The 16000-nt window shown below is 40.8% G+C and overlaps 1 protein-coding gene across 1 annotated transcript in view; it reads right to left on the bottom strand.

The window, feature by feature from the left end:
- Positions 1-70: 70 nt before the first annotated feature.
- The window catches only part of CMC1 (C-X9-C motif containing 1), a 38080-nt gene continuing 22150 nt past the window's right edge, over positions 71-16000 (bottom strand). Inside the window, exons 3-4 of the mRNA XM_082752866.1 lie at positions 2739-2829; positions 71-1692 (exon numbers count right to left, since the gene is read on the bottom strand). Of these exons, the coding sequence (XP_082608992.1) occupies positions 1578-1692; positions 2739-2829 (206 nt within the window). The 3' untranslated portion in view covers positions 71-1577. The remainder of the gene's footprint in view (positions 1693-2738; positions 2830-16000) is intronic.

The following is a 16000-nucleotide window of genomic DNA, read 5'->3' as shown; positions in this document are numbered from 1 at the left end:
CTCTGATGGGGGAAAAAAAATTAATTACAACTAATTGATTTGAAATATTTCTTGTTTGTTTTCCAAGCTGCTTGCACCAAGATGCCAAGAGCAAGTACATGTGTAAGAAACTCTAGTCCACAGAACCCACTAGAGTCCATAGAACCCCTTCTGTGTTGGCTACTTGTAGAGCTGGGTGCTGCTTAAGCTTGCCTGGCAAGCCAGAATGCTGTACATCTTTTAGCCTTTGTTTCTCAAGCATTCCCTAATCTTCCAGACAATCCGCTATCTAATAGCTGAAGCAATATTATTGTTGTTATTGTTCCAATAAAGGGCAAGGACTACACCACAATGTTACTGTAAGTACTTTACATCCTTACATCTCTGAGGTTGGTTTGCATTTCCCACTTGAGTAGCTTTGGAGCAATACCAGTTTTGTGGCAAAACAGTATGCAAAGTAAGTCAAATGAAAAAATGGCAAATATTACTTCTTCAGGCTAATTACTGCTTTTAAAACAAGCCACCGTTGTTACAATGTAACTTTCATCATCATAGTCTTTCCTTACCTGTAAAGAAATGTCTTATTTTGGGGTATCTTTTTAAATGGTAATATGAAGAGTTTCACAATGTCAGTCACTGTACCCTCCAGTGATGCATTTGAGAATTCTCCAGTTCAGCAGCTTCAGTTATACTTTTTTGTATACAAAAGATCCTCTGTATACCTCTCTTTTTGCAGGGACTTTGTTATACCTAATTTTTGCACCAAGATGAATGGATGTTTAAGAACTGACCAGCATCTTCAGTGCATAGTTTATGTACTCATCCATAATAATTTTGCAAGTGTGGTCACTTACCACTTTTGAAAGATGGAAGAGTGTATCATCATCTCCATGCTGAAGAATGAAAGTGGGGGAGGATACTGCTCGCAATGCTCTTTTTAACGTGTTTTCTGCCCTCAGTGTGTCTTCTATTGTCAAGGAAAATATAGACTGGACAACTCCTCTCCTCTGGAGCTGAAGCAGCAAGGCATGGAGCAACCCTCTTCTGACAATGCAGAGTTAAACTATGAGTCATAGCACTTGAGAAAGTAAGTAGTATCAGGCACTCATTTTCATGAAAATGGTGAAGCAAATTGGTCCAAGGAGCTTTTCCCTTCTGCATTTGCTGCCCTTCTTGAAAGAACATGGAGAATGTTTCCATCTACCCTCAACTTGGATGAGAAAATACACCAATTTCAGTATACACCCCATTTAAAACCACTCCATACAGCTTAAATTATTCACCCTGAAATTTTTATGTAGCTTGTCACATACAACTGGATAAAATAACAAACAGCCTTTCAGAATTTAAAGCTTGTGACAAAGTCTCAGGTCCAGAGGGGACCTTTGTAATTTCTCTTGCGAACCATGAGAGCATGCTTTATAGCCTTTATTACAGAAAGTAAAAAATGTAGACCTTGCAAGTTCAGTGATTTTATTTACATCTCATTTGTGGAATTTCAGCTAAATTCCACACAGAGAAGTACTGATGATTAATAAGAAATGTTTAAATCAAGTTAAGTTGGATATAAAATTTGAAAAGTTCATTTTAAATCTTAATTATATATTTGAAGTAATCTTCTGTTTCTTTTTCTTAATTCCAGTTGCTCTGTATTCTTCTCTTTGCTTCAAATATTCTGTTTTGCATTCTTCATAGAATGATGGATCAGAATAGCTACAGGACAAACAAAATACTGTGTTACATCTTGGGATATGGAACAGATACTCATGAACAGCACTCAAAACTGATCTTCCTTCCACACCCACAGAAACTGTCTGCTTTCAATAATGTGTGTGTGTTGTTTTTTGTTTTTTTTTTTTTAGGAAGCATAGAAGCAGTGAAACCTATCTTCCTAAAGCCTAAATACAGAGCTGGTCTGCATTCTCTTCTAGCAGTGCTCTCTCTTGAGGCAGAGGCCTTTTCATGCTTATACACTGAAACCATAAAGAAAGCAGAGAAAGGGAAATACTTCTGATATTTGAATGAGGCCAAATTATTCTTTATTATTTGCAGTTAGCTTCCTCAGTATGAGAATCTACTGGATAACACGCATATTTTCATACCTGGACAGCTACTCTGGGTTTAATGGGAACAAGGTTAAGTTTATGGCTTCAATAGTAAACACGTAGGGCCTTGGATCATTACATTTATTTTACTTGTAAGTTTAAATACATTTATTCAAGCACTAAATACATTTTCCACAGCGCATGCTTGGTTTTTGTGCTGCGTTTTTTTAAACAGGCAGAATTTACCGCATAGACCACTGAAACTGAGCAACTCCAGGAAGTTCTTGCTGCAATTGGGCTTGAACACTTTCCTAGCTGCAAAGGTTTTCCATCAATTCCTAACCACCTGAGACCAGCTGCCACTACTTTAAAGGCGTTTCACATGAACTGCTGGTTTAACACGGCAGGACATGCGTTCCACCCAAAAACAAACCACCTCTGCCTGCATCAAGCTCAAAAGACACTAACCCTCACACTAAGAAATTCAAGAATCACTTCAGGCTGATGGCAGTGGGGCTAAATTGCGACTCAAAATGAGTCCCAGATCCACTGTGGGTGGCATCAGGTCAGCCCTTCTAATACCTTAACAATTTCCTAGTGCTGTTTTCAGGAAATTACCACCCAGCTCACAAGCAAAACCCTTTTGAGAGTTAGTACTTAATTTCAGATGAGTACAGCCAAAAACGTAGCAAAACAAGCTGGCAAGGGACTTACTAGCCAACCAGGCAGTCCTTCAGTGCTGTGTTCTCTTTCCGACACTTCACCACCATGAGAAAACCAGTTTCTTTACAGCATTTAGTAAATGCTATGGAGGAAAAAAAAAGACAATTGGTAGGAAAATATAAAAATATATAAATATTTTACATTATTTCAACTTTATAATTGTTTTAATTAGATACAATATTATCTATAAATATAAAATATATTTATAAACTCTTTGTATGTGTATACTATTCTACTTCCAGAACAAGTCAGTGAGACGCTGAAACACAAATAGTTTGGGGGGCTGGGAGCGGGAAGGAAAGTCATGCTTACGGCTGTTTTCATCTAGGAGTAACTCAAATATGCCTCATTGTTACCAGCACCCTGTACAGATGTTTCCCTAAGTAATAAGCTAGATAAGAATGAGCTGTTAGTCCTACCAGAAGATTTCAGAGTGTTTTGTTCAAAGGAGCCTATGTCAGTAAGCATCAGGTAGAAAAAGAAAAGCAGAGAGAGAAAGCCAGTTGTCCAAGATCATCCGGTGACCAAGCCAAGAACAAAGTCCAATCTACCGTGTCCCTTTCCAGAGTTCCACCTCCTTCTCCTCTTCCAAGCTCTTCCTGGTAGTTATCGACTATGCAACGAGTTGAGGACAGACAAACATCGCTACATTCTTAAATATCCTTCCTAAAACTTACGGCTTTGCTTGCTGCTCCTGGCTCGAGCCTGGGCTCCCCCTGAGCGTGTCTACGAGGCCTGGAGGTGGAGCAGATTTGGCCTCACTGCATCTACCCTCTGCTTCCTTCCCTTCCCCACATATTAAACTGAATCTCAACCCATGATTTTTATTGCCAGCATATGCCTATATTAGGCTTTTCATAAATAGCACCAGAAAACCCTTAACCTTTTAGTGTCTGCTCAAAGTCTTGGTGACTGTGTGGCATCCTTGCCCTGCCAAAATTGTATCTTGGCAAAACTCTGCGAAAAGTGATGTCTCACCACCAAGTTTGAACATATTACCATTGAGCACTTCGACACACACAGCACCTCACGTTACACACTGGTTGCACCATCACACTCCACTTGAAAATGTACCAGATCAAAGTATGGGAAAAAAAAGGATTAAATTAACTGGTTAATTACTAGTTGGAAAGACACAGTAACCTGTGCTCAAAGATACCTATTAACAACCATGTTCAATTTCTCAGCCCTCCTTTGGTATCTATTTTAGTTTTAGACCCCAAATCACCCTAATATACAATTTTGAGGACACTTCTGAACAGCTGAAGTTTATGAAGCAGCCTAACACTATGGGGAGCATGCTATTAGGTTATCAAAATGTTTCTTCGACTTTTAAAGGCGACTCTAACATTTTTCCTGTTGTTTCCTGGAGCGTTTAACATTGAATGTCCCTACCTCAGCACCTCAGAAATATCATACCTATTATCACATTTCTAAAAATGCCCTTTGTTTCTCTGCAAAAAACATCGGAAGTCTTCGAAAGATCATGGTTCAGCTAGTGACCAGCTTCATTTCTGCTCTCTACAGGCGCTTCCTTAAGTGCTGTGCTGTTTTTCTGTAGTAATCATTCCTCCTGGAAGCTGTGAAGTAAAAAAACCACCCAAGACAACAGGAGGTCCCTCTCACTTGTTAGCTCAGCAGCCTTGATTGGCTCAGGGCGTGATGTCCCCGTGAACAAAACCTGAGCTGCAGCTGCACGCATTCCCCCGCTCCAAAGGCCCCGCTTGCGGTGCGCGGTCGGGCAAGTAGAAAGCGCTGCTGCCAAGTGATAAAACTGCTCCCAGCTATCCAGCTTCAGCAGCGCTGATGCCTAATAACGGAGGGAAAAAAAGGAGCAGGTTGAAAGGTATCAGGCATCCCCTTACGAGCACACAAAACTTAAATCATTTCTCTCATTTCCAGCACTTTGAAATCCCTTTGACAGCCATGCGAGGACTGCGGTGCAGGATGGGTTTAGGTGTAAGTGTTTATCAGAAACATGGAGAACGTTGTTTTATTTTTAATTGTGCTCTGCCTTGCTCACAACTCTTTCATGAAACAAAGCAGCTCACTGTTGATCAGCACAAAGTATCACAGCTACTGGCCTGGGGAATAATCTCACCAATAGCACACAATAGCTCCAGATAGCATCTCAGACCAAGAATTCATCTCCATCTCCTTAATCTGACCATCACCACACATTCCTCACTCGGGCAATGCCTGCATTGTAGACCAACACTTCAGGGCGCAGAGCGACACGCCACAAAAGGAGCGGGTACGCAGGATGTGATTACAAACCCATTGTAGCTGAACATTTTAACAGCTACGAGCAGAAATCAGGGCTCTGGGGACCCCAGCCTCGAGCTCCAAACGAGCCCGTTTGCTGATACTGCCTGAGATAGGAAGAACAATTGCTCTCAGAGCAGAATTGATCTTTGAGTAATTGCGGGCACAATCCCACCTCTACACCCTTAGTAAGTAGCTTTCCATGACTATAAGCACGTGGGGGGAAACACCATTTTCTTTCTCCTTGCCACAACAGACCCTCAGGTAGCGGTGAAACTAGAAGTGAATTTGGGTCAGCCTGCAGATTCAGTGCAACAACACCAAGAAATGGAGCAGGTTTCAAGCAAACAATACAAGTTACCTCCATCGTTAGGAACTGGGGCGTTTTAACTTTTCTTCCCAGTATGACAACTGAAATTGATCCACAGCTTTAAAGAGATGAGAAATCAACACAAGCTGAAATATTATTTCCAAGTTGGCAGTGTTTGATTTAATCAAGGAAGAACAATGACCATTCACATCGTTCTAGGCTGCTGGGAGTTATTTGATGCTTTACTAATCCAGACCAACAGCGTATTATTATTTGCACTTACCAGAGCCAGGCATCTCCAGCCAGCATGCTGCAAGTGCTCCCTCCTCTTGACATGCTTTAAGAGACACATGATGGTGTTAACCTCCTTAATACTCGCCCTACCACTGAAAGCTGCTGAGCATGGAAACTCAAGCACAGCTTGGCCTCTACTCACAGCTGACAGAGCTGATCGGCAGCACTAGCTGAGCAGCAGAACAAGAGGCAGCACAAGCTAAATAAAACGAGGGATGGAGTGAAAACGCCTTGCTGGATGGAAAACATCAGCTTGAGCTCCTCAAAGCTCTTGCAAAGAAAACCCTACCACTCGGCTCCCGTGATTTTCAGGGACAGATGTGAGGGCCTCGTGCCACTGAGGAGCCTTTCCACAGCCCGGCTGGGGAGCACTCGGGCACTGAGAAGCACGGGGAAGCCACCAAGTCCTGACCCCAGCAGCTGCTGACTCCAGGCCTCCACCTGCCCAGCATCAAAGAGCAGCGTTATCCCAGCTCCAGCTCCTTGAGAAAGCAGGGCACAGAAAACACTGGGAAGAAGAGCTGCTCTGTAGGTCCTGGCACATGTAAAGTCACAAGAGAACAGAAGTAATTTTTAAAACCCTTCTAAAACTATTGCTCAAGGTGTCTCAGCCAACTTTGGTTTTGTTTTATTAAAATTTATCCTGTTTGTAAATTCTACACGAATAATGTTGGAGGCACAAAGAATTATTCTTAAATGTTTGCCCCTTATTTAGTATGTTTGATGGGTGATTAAGAACTGCGTTAGGTTACAGAGCTCTCTTTTTGTTAAGATTTCTTTGAGAGCTAGAAGACTGACACAGTGAAGAAATTTGTACACAAAAATCTTTACAGTCCTTATAAATCTTTGCTAAAAAATAGTCAGGATTTTAAAAGATTGTTTTTCCTTATTAATTTTGAATAGCTTCCCCCCCTCTAATTCTGTTTTATAACTAGACTACAAGATAGTATGAGAAACAGATGGAAACTGAAGTGAAATTGGGCAATAGTTCACTTATCTCAGGGTAAAGTCTGGATAAATGATTTCCCCATCCATCCAAGCAGGCGGAGAGGCACATGCAATATTCAACGCATTAAAAGAGATGATTTTCAAACTTTGAAAGATCAGATGCATTACCAGAAAGTTAGTTACCACAAGGTTGGTGGAGGTCCACCACCAGATGTCCCGGTACATACAATACTAAATTTAAAGAAATGAGAAATAAAAGGGAGAGTTCTGCCCGTTTTTTCTCTTAGAACATATTTATAGGTTCAAGAAGCATTTGCTTCTGTATGATGAAAATAAAAATTTGCAGGAATTTGATTTGACGGGCCAAGCCATCATCTGACATAACTTGTCACAATTCTGCCACATAAAGATAATGATTTTCTTCCATACCTTTAAACCAGATGCGGTTCAATTTGACATCTCACTGTCTGCAGACGTGTAAACCAGGGACAAGAAGAATGCAACACCGTATGTAAGATGCAAGGGCTCTTTACGTAGCCTACCACCACCCCCTCTAATCCCCACGTACATAGAGGCAGGCTGCTGGTCTCTTCCCTGTGCTGAATGCAAAATGAAATGGCAGTATCTGCGCTTCGGACTGCTGCAGAAGTTTCGGTTACAAACACAAAGAAATACCTTCATAGAGAATGCATAATGCTCTATCACAAGCATTAAAAATAATCAGAAGGTTTTGATTTTCTGTGATTTAATAAAGGGGAGCAACCAGCAAACAGGCTGTATTTGTAGGGAATTTTTACATAACATTTATTTTTTAAACTTTTTCCTTTTTTAAATCAGGTATTTGTGTCTTTAGGCAAATATGAAAGTCTTCCACGTGCAATGCAAGAGAAGAATAAAACGTGTTTGTGAGTTATCACCAGACAAGCAGCAGCATGGAAACTGGTGATAAAACAAAGCTACAGGATTATTATTATTTTTTTAAGTGTATAAACTACAATATGAAAGCTGTTTAAGTTCTTTTTTTTCTTTTTGCAGACTCATAACAACACGCAGCACTTTGCTATTCCCTCATCTTGCAAAGCGTTGTGCAGTTAATATGATACTGAACTGCCACTTCTCAATCATTGTGTATCTCTTTTCCACATGTTCTCGTACATAAAATAAATGAAATATTCCCCATTATCAAGATAAATTGATCCTCTCGGGTCTGGCTCTAGTTTATTTAAAGACTTTACAATTTTACTACTTAAGAGAAAGTCTTACAGAGGTGTTATCTCACCATTTATATTTTCTCAACACTTATGATACTGCTATCACACTCTTAAAATAAAAAAATAAAAAAAATAGCTTGTATCACGATCCAGACCAGCCTTATGCTCTACTCCTGGGGTATTTTTTTTCCCTTGAAAAAAAAAGGAAATCGTTTTATCCAGGGTTTGGATCAGTCCTGGAGCTCTACCATGGGGTGGAGAAAAGAATTCCAAGTACTGGAGGGATTTGGGGGTCGATGGTAGGAGGAGGAGGAAACAGTTGTGTTAAAACATAAACGAGGACAAGATTTTAAAACCTATATTTATAAAATTTGTACAAAATCATTAAAGTGACACAAAACTTTATCAGCAACATTTTACGGCGAAGTTATTGTGCTTTTAATTTTGTACTAAATTGTGATTTCTTCGCCTGTTACTTGGAAGATTATTCAGTATGCAGAGGGTAGATCACTGGTGCATTTAATGAGCCAGAGCAAGTAGTAGGATGAACACGAGAAGATTGTTTTACATAGCAGAGTACAAGCTGTTTGATATTTCTAACACAGTACAAAAGAAAGCTTCTCTGTAGATTGATCATGGTTCAGTTAACATCACTGAATATCTAATACCTCCAACTCAATTAATTCTCACCTGATTAAGATCAGTCTGATATTCAAACTAAATCATCTCTCCAGTCAAGTAGAAATCAATATTTCTGATTTTACTTTTAAATTACAATAACAAATAAAATACGTGCATCGTCAGTATGCCAGGAGAAGCTTTCCCATTCTGGTCTACTATGGCTTGCATAACACAGCTGATTAAAGAATTATTCTAATTTGAGCAACAATATATATAAGACTCAGATTAATTTGAATAGAGGGAGATAGCATGAAATAATTAAATGCATCTTATATAGGGCAAAGAGAAAATTGACATAAAATAACCTTGATTCTTTCAAGTGAACCTGTTATCAGATCAAATACTTTGTCTCCACAAATATTCAGCTGATAAAACACACAGTCATATACTTTCCCTTTTCCTGCCCATCACCACCTCCCCAAAAAGCTGCTCCATTTCAGCTTTTCCAGCTCCAGCGTGGACATTCACCACGTTAAAGGTATCTCCTCCTGACCAATCTTCCAATCTTCTCCAGAGCACCATGGAAAACCAGCTTTGTCTTAAAACATACAACGCAGACAGGATCCTCCAATACACCACAGCGTACCCTGAGCTCCTCTACGAAACGCTGAAAAGTCACTCATCTTTAAGAGGTAAACAGACAGCGAGAGAGCTGTCGGGAAGGCAGACAGCACAACTGTGACATGCAGAGGAAGAGTAGTTTCCCCCAAATTAGAAACTGTTTCTCTAAACACGTTGCCTTGGGGAAGAAAATGTGTTACCAATATCCTAGAAACAAATCTGAAGACTCTGCTCCAGGGGACACTTACAATTAGAGACGAGAAGATGACATACTGGATCAGACAAAGGGCCCAGCCGTCCTGCATGCTGTCTTTCTCAGAAGTCAGTAGTAGCTGCTTCAAAAAAAAAAGGTGCCAGAAAGTCTACATTACGGCACAGCATTTTCTCAAGTGAAGTTTCTTCCTAACCCCCTATCGACTGTAAGCTTGGCTTGTACCTTGAAGCACAAACTTCTCACATGCCTTTCAAAACACAATCACTTGCACAGTAGGTCTACACTGACAAGTCTCTGAGAGAAGAGGAAGAAGAAAGATGAAAAATCTTCTCCTAAATACATCTCCTAAATATTCTCCTAAATCTTCTCCTAAACACATCATAGGTAATACAAGATCCTGCCTATGGCCAACTGCTCGTACCTGGCAAGAGCACTTCTTTTCTGAAATTAAGGCCTACAAGGGGCTTTGCAAAGGAATCTAGGAAATCAATGGCTTATTCAAATTCTGTTTTAAAATCCGTGCACAATTTATGTTGTTGTTGTTTTTAAGGAACAGTACCGTGCCAATTCTGATAACACATACAAGGGCATGTAGAGATGCTCCACCACTGCCTGTATCAGAACCGATGCCATTGCTCAGCTGTTGATTTACATTTCTTACAGAAACCGTAGCAGGGATTTTGTTGTTTTTAAACCTATCATTAAAGACTGAATTTATGGAAAAAAGGTTAAGAAACTAGCACCAAGGAGTCATAAAAATCAATAAAGCAGTGCATGACAAAGACATAGTCCCATTTGCACATGATGCAGAGGTTTGTACTTGGGGAACCTATTTCCCTGTCACTATCCATGCTGTGACATCTAAAATTTGCTCACATTTGGACTGAGAATTGTGGACGTTTGTTAGAGGTACAGCCAGAAACCCTAAAGCAAGGCACTGCCCCAAACAACAGTAGGGAAGAACTTCTGTCTGTCCCTTCTTCACAGAAGATCGTTGGGGCCTTTTCTTCCAAATTTCATAATGACCTCTAAGGGACAGCGAATGAAACTGAAAAGCAGCAAGTGTAAGAAAGATGCAAATTGTTTCATTTTAAACAAAAACGAAGACAAAGCCAAATACAGTAATTCAAGCCAGCACAATTAGTACAACAGGAAAAACAGACAACTACTTAAACTGATAACGAAACCATGCCACGTTGCAGTAATTAGAGTTAGAAACAGAGTTGTCAAATATATATATACACGCACATCTACATACATACGCATGTGATCTCATGGTATTTTCAGCAGGTCTTAGTTCTGCTGCTTAGACAAGGACAGGTCAGGTCTCCTCACTGTATCTTTGTGTATCAGTACTGCATGAAACACGTCTGATTCAAACAGCTTTTGTGGGATGAGGGGTGGAAAAGTTATAGTTTTTAATTTAATAGGATCTCCAAATGCACAAATGAAACTTGACCTGTGGAAATGTTTTCTTAAGTAACCACAAAGCCAGAAGAGAAGATTTTTTTTAGAAAAAGTGCACCTTAAAATGTAAGATGTCTTTGTTCATTACAACTTCAACAGAACATAGACTTAAACAGCAAACGGAGCTTTGGCAAAGATGATGCCTTGAAATACCTACTTGTTAGTTTGGAGTAGTAGGCACAAGCTTGACCCGTGTCTGATCTCTCATCCTGGATTTCCAGATTTGTCAGCTTTTTCTGTTGTTTTTCTGTGTATACACAAATTTCTAAGTGTATATACATACAAATGCGTGTTCTGCCCCAGACACAGGACTACAGCACAGCAGCACCGGTAGGAAGTTCTAGCAAACCAGCTCTGAGGAGCTAAGAGGCAAGCCCTCCTGCCCCTGGCTAGGTAAGACACCCAGAGCACAGCATTAGAGAGAAGAGGGTTGTGTCCTCAGAAAGATGAAGATGGGAGAAATTGCAAGGGCACAGCTATTATGTGTGAGGCTTTACGGTGACTGTGCTTTCTCAGGCAAGAGGGATTTAAGTGCTCAGAGACAACAATCTGCTGGGCAGATTCAGGCAGATTTTTCAAGGCAAGCAGACCTCTTTTTAAATAAATAAATCCTTTTAAGCAAATAAAAAAAAAAAAGTTGATGTGAAACAGTTTACCTGGGTAAATGATGATTTGCCTACAGAAGATACTTGCTTTAGGAATGTTCTTGTCAAGTGCAAGCACTTCCTTACACACAGGTGCGGGTAACCCCTGCCCAGCGAGCACAGCCACCCAGTTAAACGACGCTGGTTTGTAACAACTGCTTTCTTTAAGACTGCCTTGATCTGATTTTCCTCCCAGCCTGCCGTAAGTATCCCTGACATCAAGCGTTACCGTACCAGGCGCTGGAAGAGGCAGAACTGGAACAAATGCAAGTTCCCCCATGGCTACTGTCTGTCACTGCCTGCTCCTATCTGAACGAGTGCATCCGACGTGAGCAGCGCAGGGCGGCCTCGCCGCTGCTCATCCTCCCTTCTCCTGCAGGAGCTGCTGAGCCACGCAGGGACAGCTGAGAAGTTAGCATCACAGCTGAGTAAAAGCAACAACACCCCCCTCCCTCTGTCCCACAGTGACCGACTCCGGAGCTGAACTCTGAGTTTCAATAAAAAGATTTATGAAGAAGACAGACTCACCGCCGGGCAGAAGCAGCAGTAGTGTCCTTCGACCACACGGTGGAGATAGAGCAGGTCATTTATGTAACTCGCAGGGAGGCTGCTCCACAGCTGTTCCACCAGCTCCAGCTTACAGCAGGCTGTTTTGAGATGCATTTTCCCCCCCCCCTCAGTTCAATTTGCTACGTTTCCAACCATACGATCTTAACTCCAAGTTCAAATACCGATTTTTATGATCATTACTTCCTCCTCTGAATGAAACACAAAATCCTTTAAGAAAAAGCCAAACTGACTTCAGACTTTCAGCTGGAGGGTGGGGGCGTACAGAACGGGGCCAAAATTGCAGCCTGCTGCCAAATCCAACAAGGATGCAATATTGAAGATTAATACACTTGTGCTCCTTACAAGGAGCAAGTGACCTTCCCTTACAAATAACAGTTCTTCCTATGAGCTGTCCCAACCATCATTCCAACAGCTCCAAAATGGGCTACCATGTACTTAATCTTGTTTTGCAGTATGTATTTAGTCTCTTTTTTCTTTTTTTTTTTTTTTTTTTTTTTTAATTAGTAGCCTTCAGCGTATGCTGGTGTGGGAAGCATTTGTGTTGGATGAGGTACTTACTAGTCAGTGCTTTAAGGATGACAGAACCAGAAGCACATTTTTTTGGAAAAAAAAAACTTGTGGTGTTTCTGTATTCTGAATTTTATCCTGAAGACCTTCTGCAATGGTGGCCACATTTCAAAAGAACGTGCATCACTGACTAGGTAGGAAGCCACACTTCCCTATTCATTTCAGGCTTTTAAAGAGCTCAGTCTTAATGTGACAAGAAAGCACACTATCAAAGTTTAGCAAGATCCAGCATTATTTAATACGCTACCTTTATAGATTCGGTCCTATTCAATGCACATCTTTCATTTTCTGTACATCAGTACTTGTTTTAAGTAAGCTGTCTGGGATAACCAGCTTATTAAAAAGAATTGCACAGCAAATAATCCAGCCACCATACTCTCCCTGCACCTTTGAAACTGCTGCACAAAGGATGTTTGAAGTGAGAAAGCACCACAGCTCCATGTTTTGCTGGGGTCCCAGAAAACTCTCCACGAGCTGTGAGCACTGCTCTGAGTCTGGCAGCTCTTCCACACTTCCACACCTTCACAGACTTGCTCACAGGTGTTCCTGCAAGTGACCAAAGCTCTCACGCAAAGGAAACTCCATCAGTGGTTAGTGCACTGCACTATGTGCCACGTATGGGCCCTGCTACAGGCTAAGACATCAAATGTTTGGGTGTAAAAGGTGCTCGATAAGCTACTTTTGATCTCAGGTAGCAAAGCAAGTTAGCCAGCTGCTGCACAAGGAGTTTGCCACATGCCTTGCAAGAACAGGGTGCTCCACTTTATCAGGAACTGTCCCATGCCACACACTCTGCCAAAGCTAGTAACTCATGCTTTCTTCAAGCTTTTCAGAGACGTTAAAGTGAACAGATGAGAGCGATGCTATCCAGAATAAATGCAAGACAGGCAGCTTACTACGACCAACTTACAGAGCAGTTACCATTCTGGAGCAAAGGCTAGAGAAAAAGCTCCAGCTGTGCGCACGCATACTCAAGCTTAGACGCAGTTGCTTAACTCCAGCTATTCTGCCTGCTCCAACTATCTTGTTTCTGATGCAACAAGATTTGAGTAACACAGTCTCACTACTGTTATGAAAGAAACAGCAAAAGTAATCACAAAAGCATGGTTTTCCTATTCAGAAAAGCAACTGCACTTAAAAGTATTTATTTAGCAATTTTATTCCTTAAAGAAGTACTAACAAGGCATCTGCTACAAAACCATTGGCAAATGAAATATTAGAAGGTTATATGAGGAAAACTGAAATGGCTTTCATTTAAGCCACTTTAGTCATGATTCTTCCCATGGCATCATGATAATTCCTAGGAAATATCATATGCTACCCCAATAAGCAATAAATACTCAGGTTTTGTTAGCTGCTTACTTAACTACATGACAAAGTCCCTAACTGCAACAACAGAAAAGGAAGACAGGAGCTCTAAAAGTTTCGGTCACTGGGTCCACAAACATGGTTCCAGCTGCTTTAAGGCCAGACGTGACAGAAGACCCCATGCACTAGTCAGGGGAGGCTGAGGACACTAGGAACTCGTACAGCAGCAACACTCAACAGCTAGGATGCAAGCAGGAACTGAGGATCACCCTTAGCTTCTCAGCAGCACTGTTACATCCCTGGGCATCTTTTTGTCTCCCATCTCTGCTTAGGGCTGAAAGATCTTTGGGGCACATCCTGACTTCTCCGTAAGGACAATGAAAATGACCGTGCATACCTCCTCTGCTCATTGGAAATTTTAAGATCAGAATCTGGCCCCAAATCTTTTCTCCATTCTGAACTAAATGAGCTTCACTTGCTGAATGCAGATGTACACATGCCTCCACCACCACCACAGATTTGTCAGCATGTAAGTTTTCCAAAGATTTCTCCCACCTTTATTCTGAAAGAAAAAAACACCCAAAAGCTAGCATATGCTGTATTAATGTAAAACCCCTAGAGGGCAACTAAGCGTCAATTTCAACCTGCATAAATATTCAGCTCCTTGACTAGTTTACAGATTATGTAAACTATTTCCTTCAACCTTGGGTTTTTCCCCTCATTTAGAAGAAATGAATCCTTTTCATTCTCAAATCACATTACTGCTGCCTATTTAGTATAAGTTAATCACAACTGCCCAACCAGAGACTGAGTCCTCAACCCAACAAAGCTCAAACGTGTGTAAAAAAAAGAATAAAGGAAAGAAAACACATGCAAGGGCCTCATTTAAACAAAGACAGAAAACAAGCATATGAAAGTCTGAAATCACTTTCTTTGCATTAAAGCCCTTTAACAATATATCTTGCTTATTATTCAGCCTAGTATTAATTTATTGCATGACATCTGTTTTCTTGTACAGCAGGCTGGTTGCAAGTCACAGATTTAAGCTTATACTGTTGGGATTATTTGCCTGCTTTCTTCTACATATTATGGTTTCAGCCTTCTGTATCATAAGTATTTAGGGACAAAAAGAAAAAAAAAAGTGATGAAGCAGGAAAGAAGATGGCAAATTAGTCTAGTTCTGGATAACAGTTTCATTTGTTCTTCAATCTTCAACCAGAGCTCTGGCCTGCTGCTAGCAGTGAAGAAAAAAAAAAGTAATCTGAGCCATAAGAGTCAAAAACCTTCATTCAATCCCAACAGTTCTACCCAAATTTTAAAGTGGTAACTTCTGTGTCCAGCTGAGCCTCATATGTTATGTGGTAGCAGGCATCAACTGCCTTCCCCCCTTCTTTCCACCAAATCTTGGTATGAGCTGAAAGGCACTTACTATCCTGCCAGTCCACATCTGCACAGAACCTGCAGACATTTAGGATGTTACATAAGGCACAAACAAATCTTTGGGACTCCCAAACTACGTGGAAGCAATTTGAAACAGGGAGGAAAAAATAGCTCAAAGGAATCCTACAGAGATGCTTACAGAGATCGAGGGTTTCTACGTGGCTTTTACAGCAGACCAAATACCCTTACAAAAATCAGCAGCACAGCCAGCCGTGTTTTATGCATAACAATGCGATGTCAATACGATGTTAAATCCACGATGTCCATGTCCGTTAAATCTCTTCCTTCTATAGAATTGCAAAAAAATATTTTTTGGGGTTGTAATTTACATGACTATTCTCTGCCCAGCAATGAACACCTCAAAAGTTTATGTGCAGTCAGTAACAAGCATTTTCATGAACTTGGTGGCGAAGTGAACAAGATAAGATTCCCCAAAACAACTACAAACAATCTGACAGTCATTTTCTGTTTTAGAACTGCTGAAGTTTCACAGTTACTGAACAGAAGCAGCTTTTACCGAACAGCCTTTGCTGAAAGCAGGAGGATTCTTTTCATCCTCACTCCCCAACAAAGGGCTTAAACTTTCTCAAGTTGTTTTAATTGTATAAAATGAAAAAATCCATCACATAGACGCTTTTTATTTTCAAACTAGTGACAGCACGAATAGTTTTCAGAAGTATAAGATGAGGATGCTTCTATTACAAAAAGTTCTCCAAACAGAGAGCAGAAGACCCATTCAACCCTTTGCTGTTATTCAACAGCAACGTGAAACC

The sequence above is a fragment of the Aythya marila genome (assembly GCF_965140915.1).
Source record: "Aythya marila genome assembly, chromosome: 2".
Classification (NCBI taxonomy): Eukaryota; Metazoa; Chordata; class Aves; order Anseriformes; family Anatidae; genus Aythya; species Aythya marila.
This window is presented reverse-complemented; position numbering and strand designations above follow the sequence as displayed.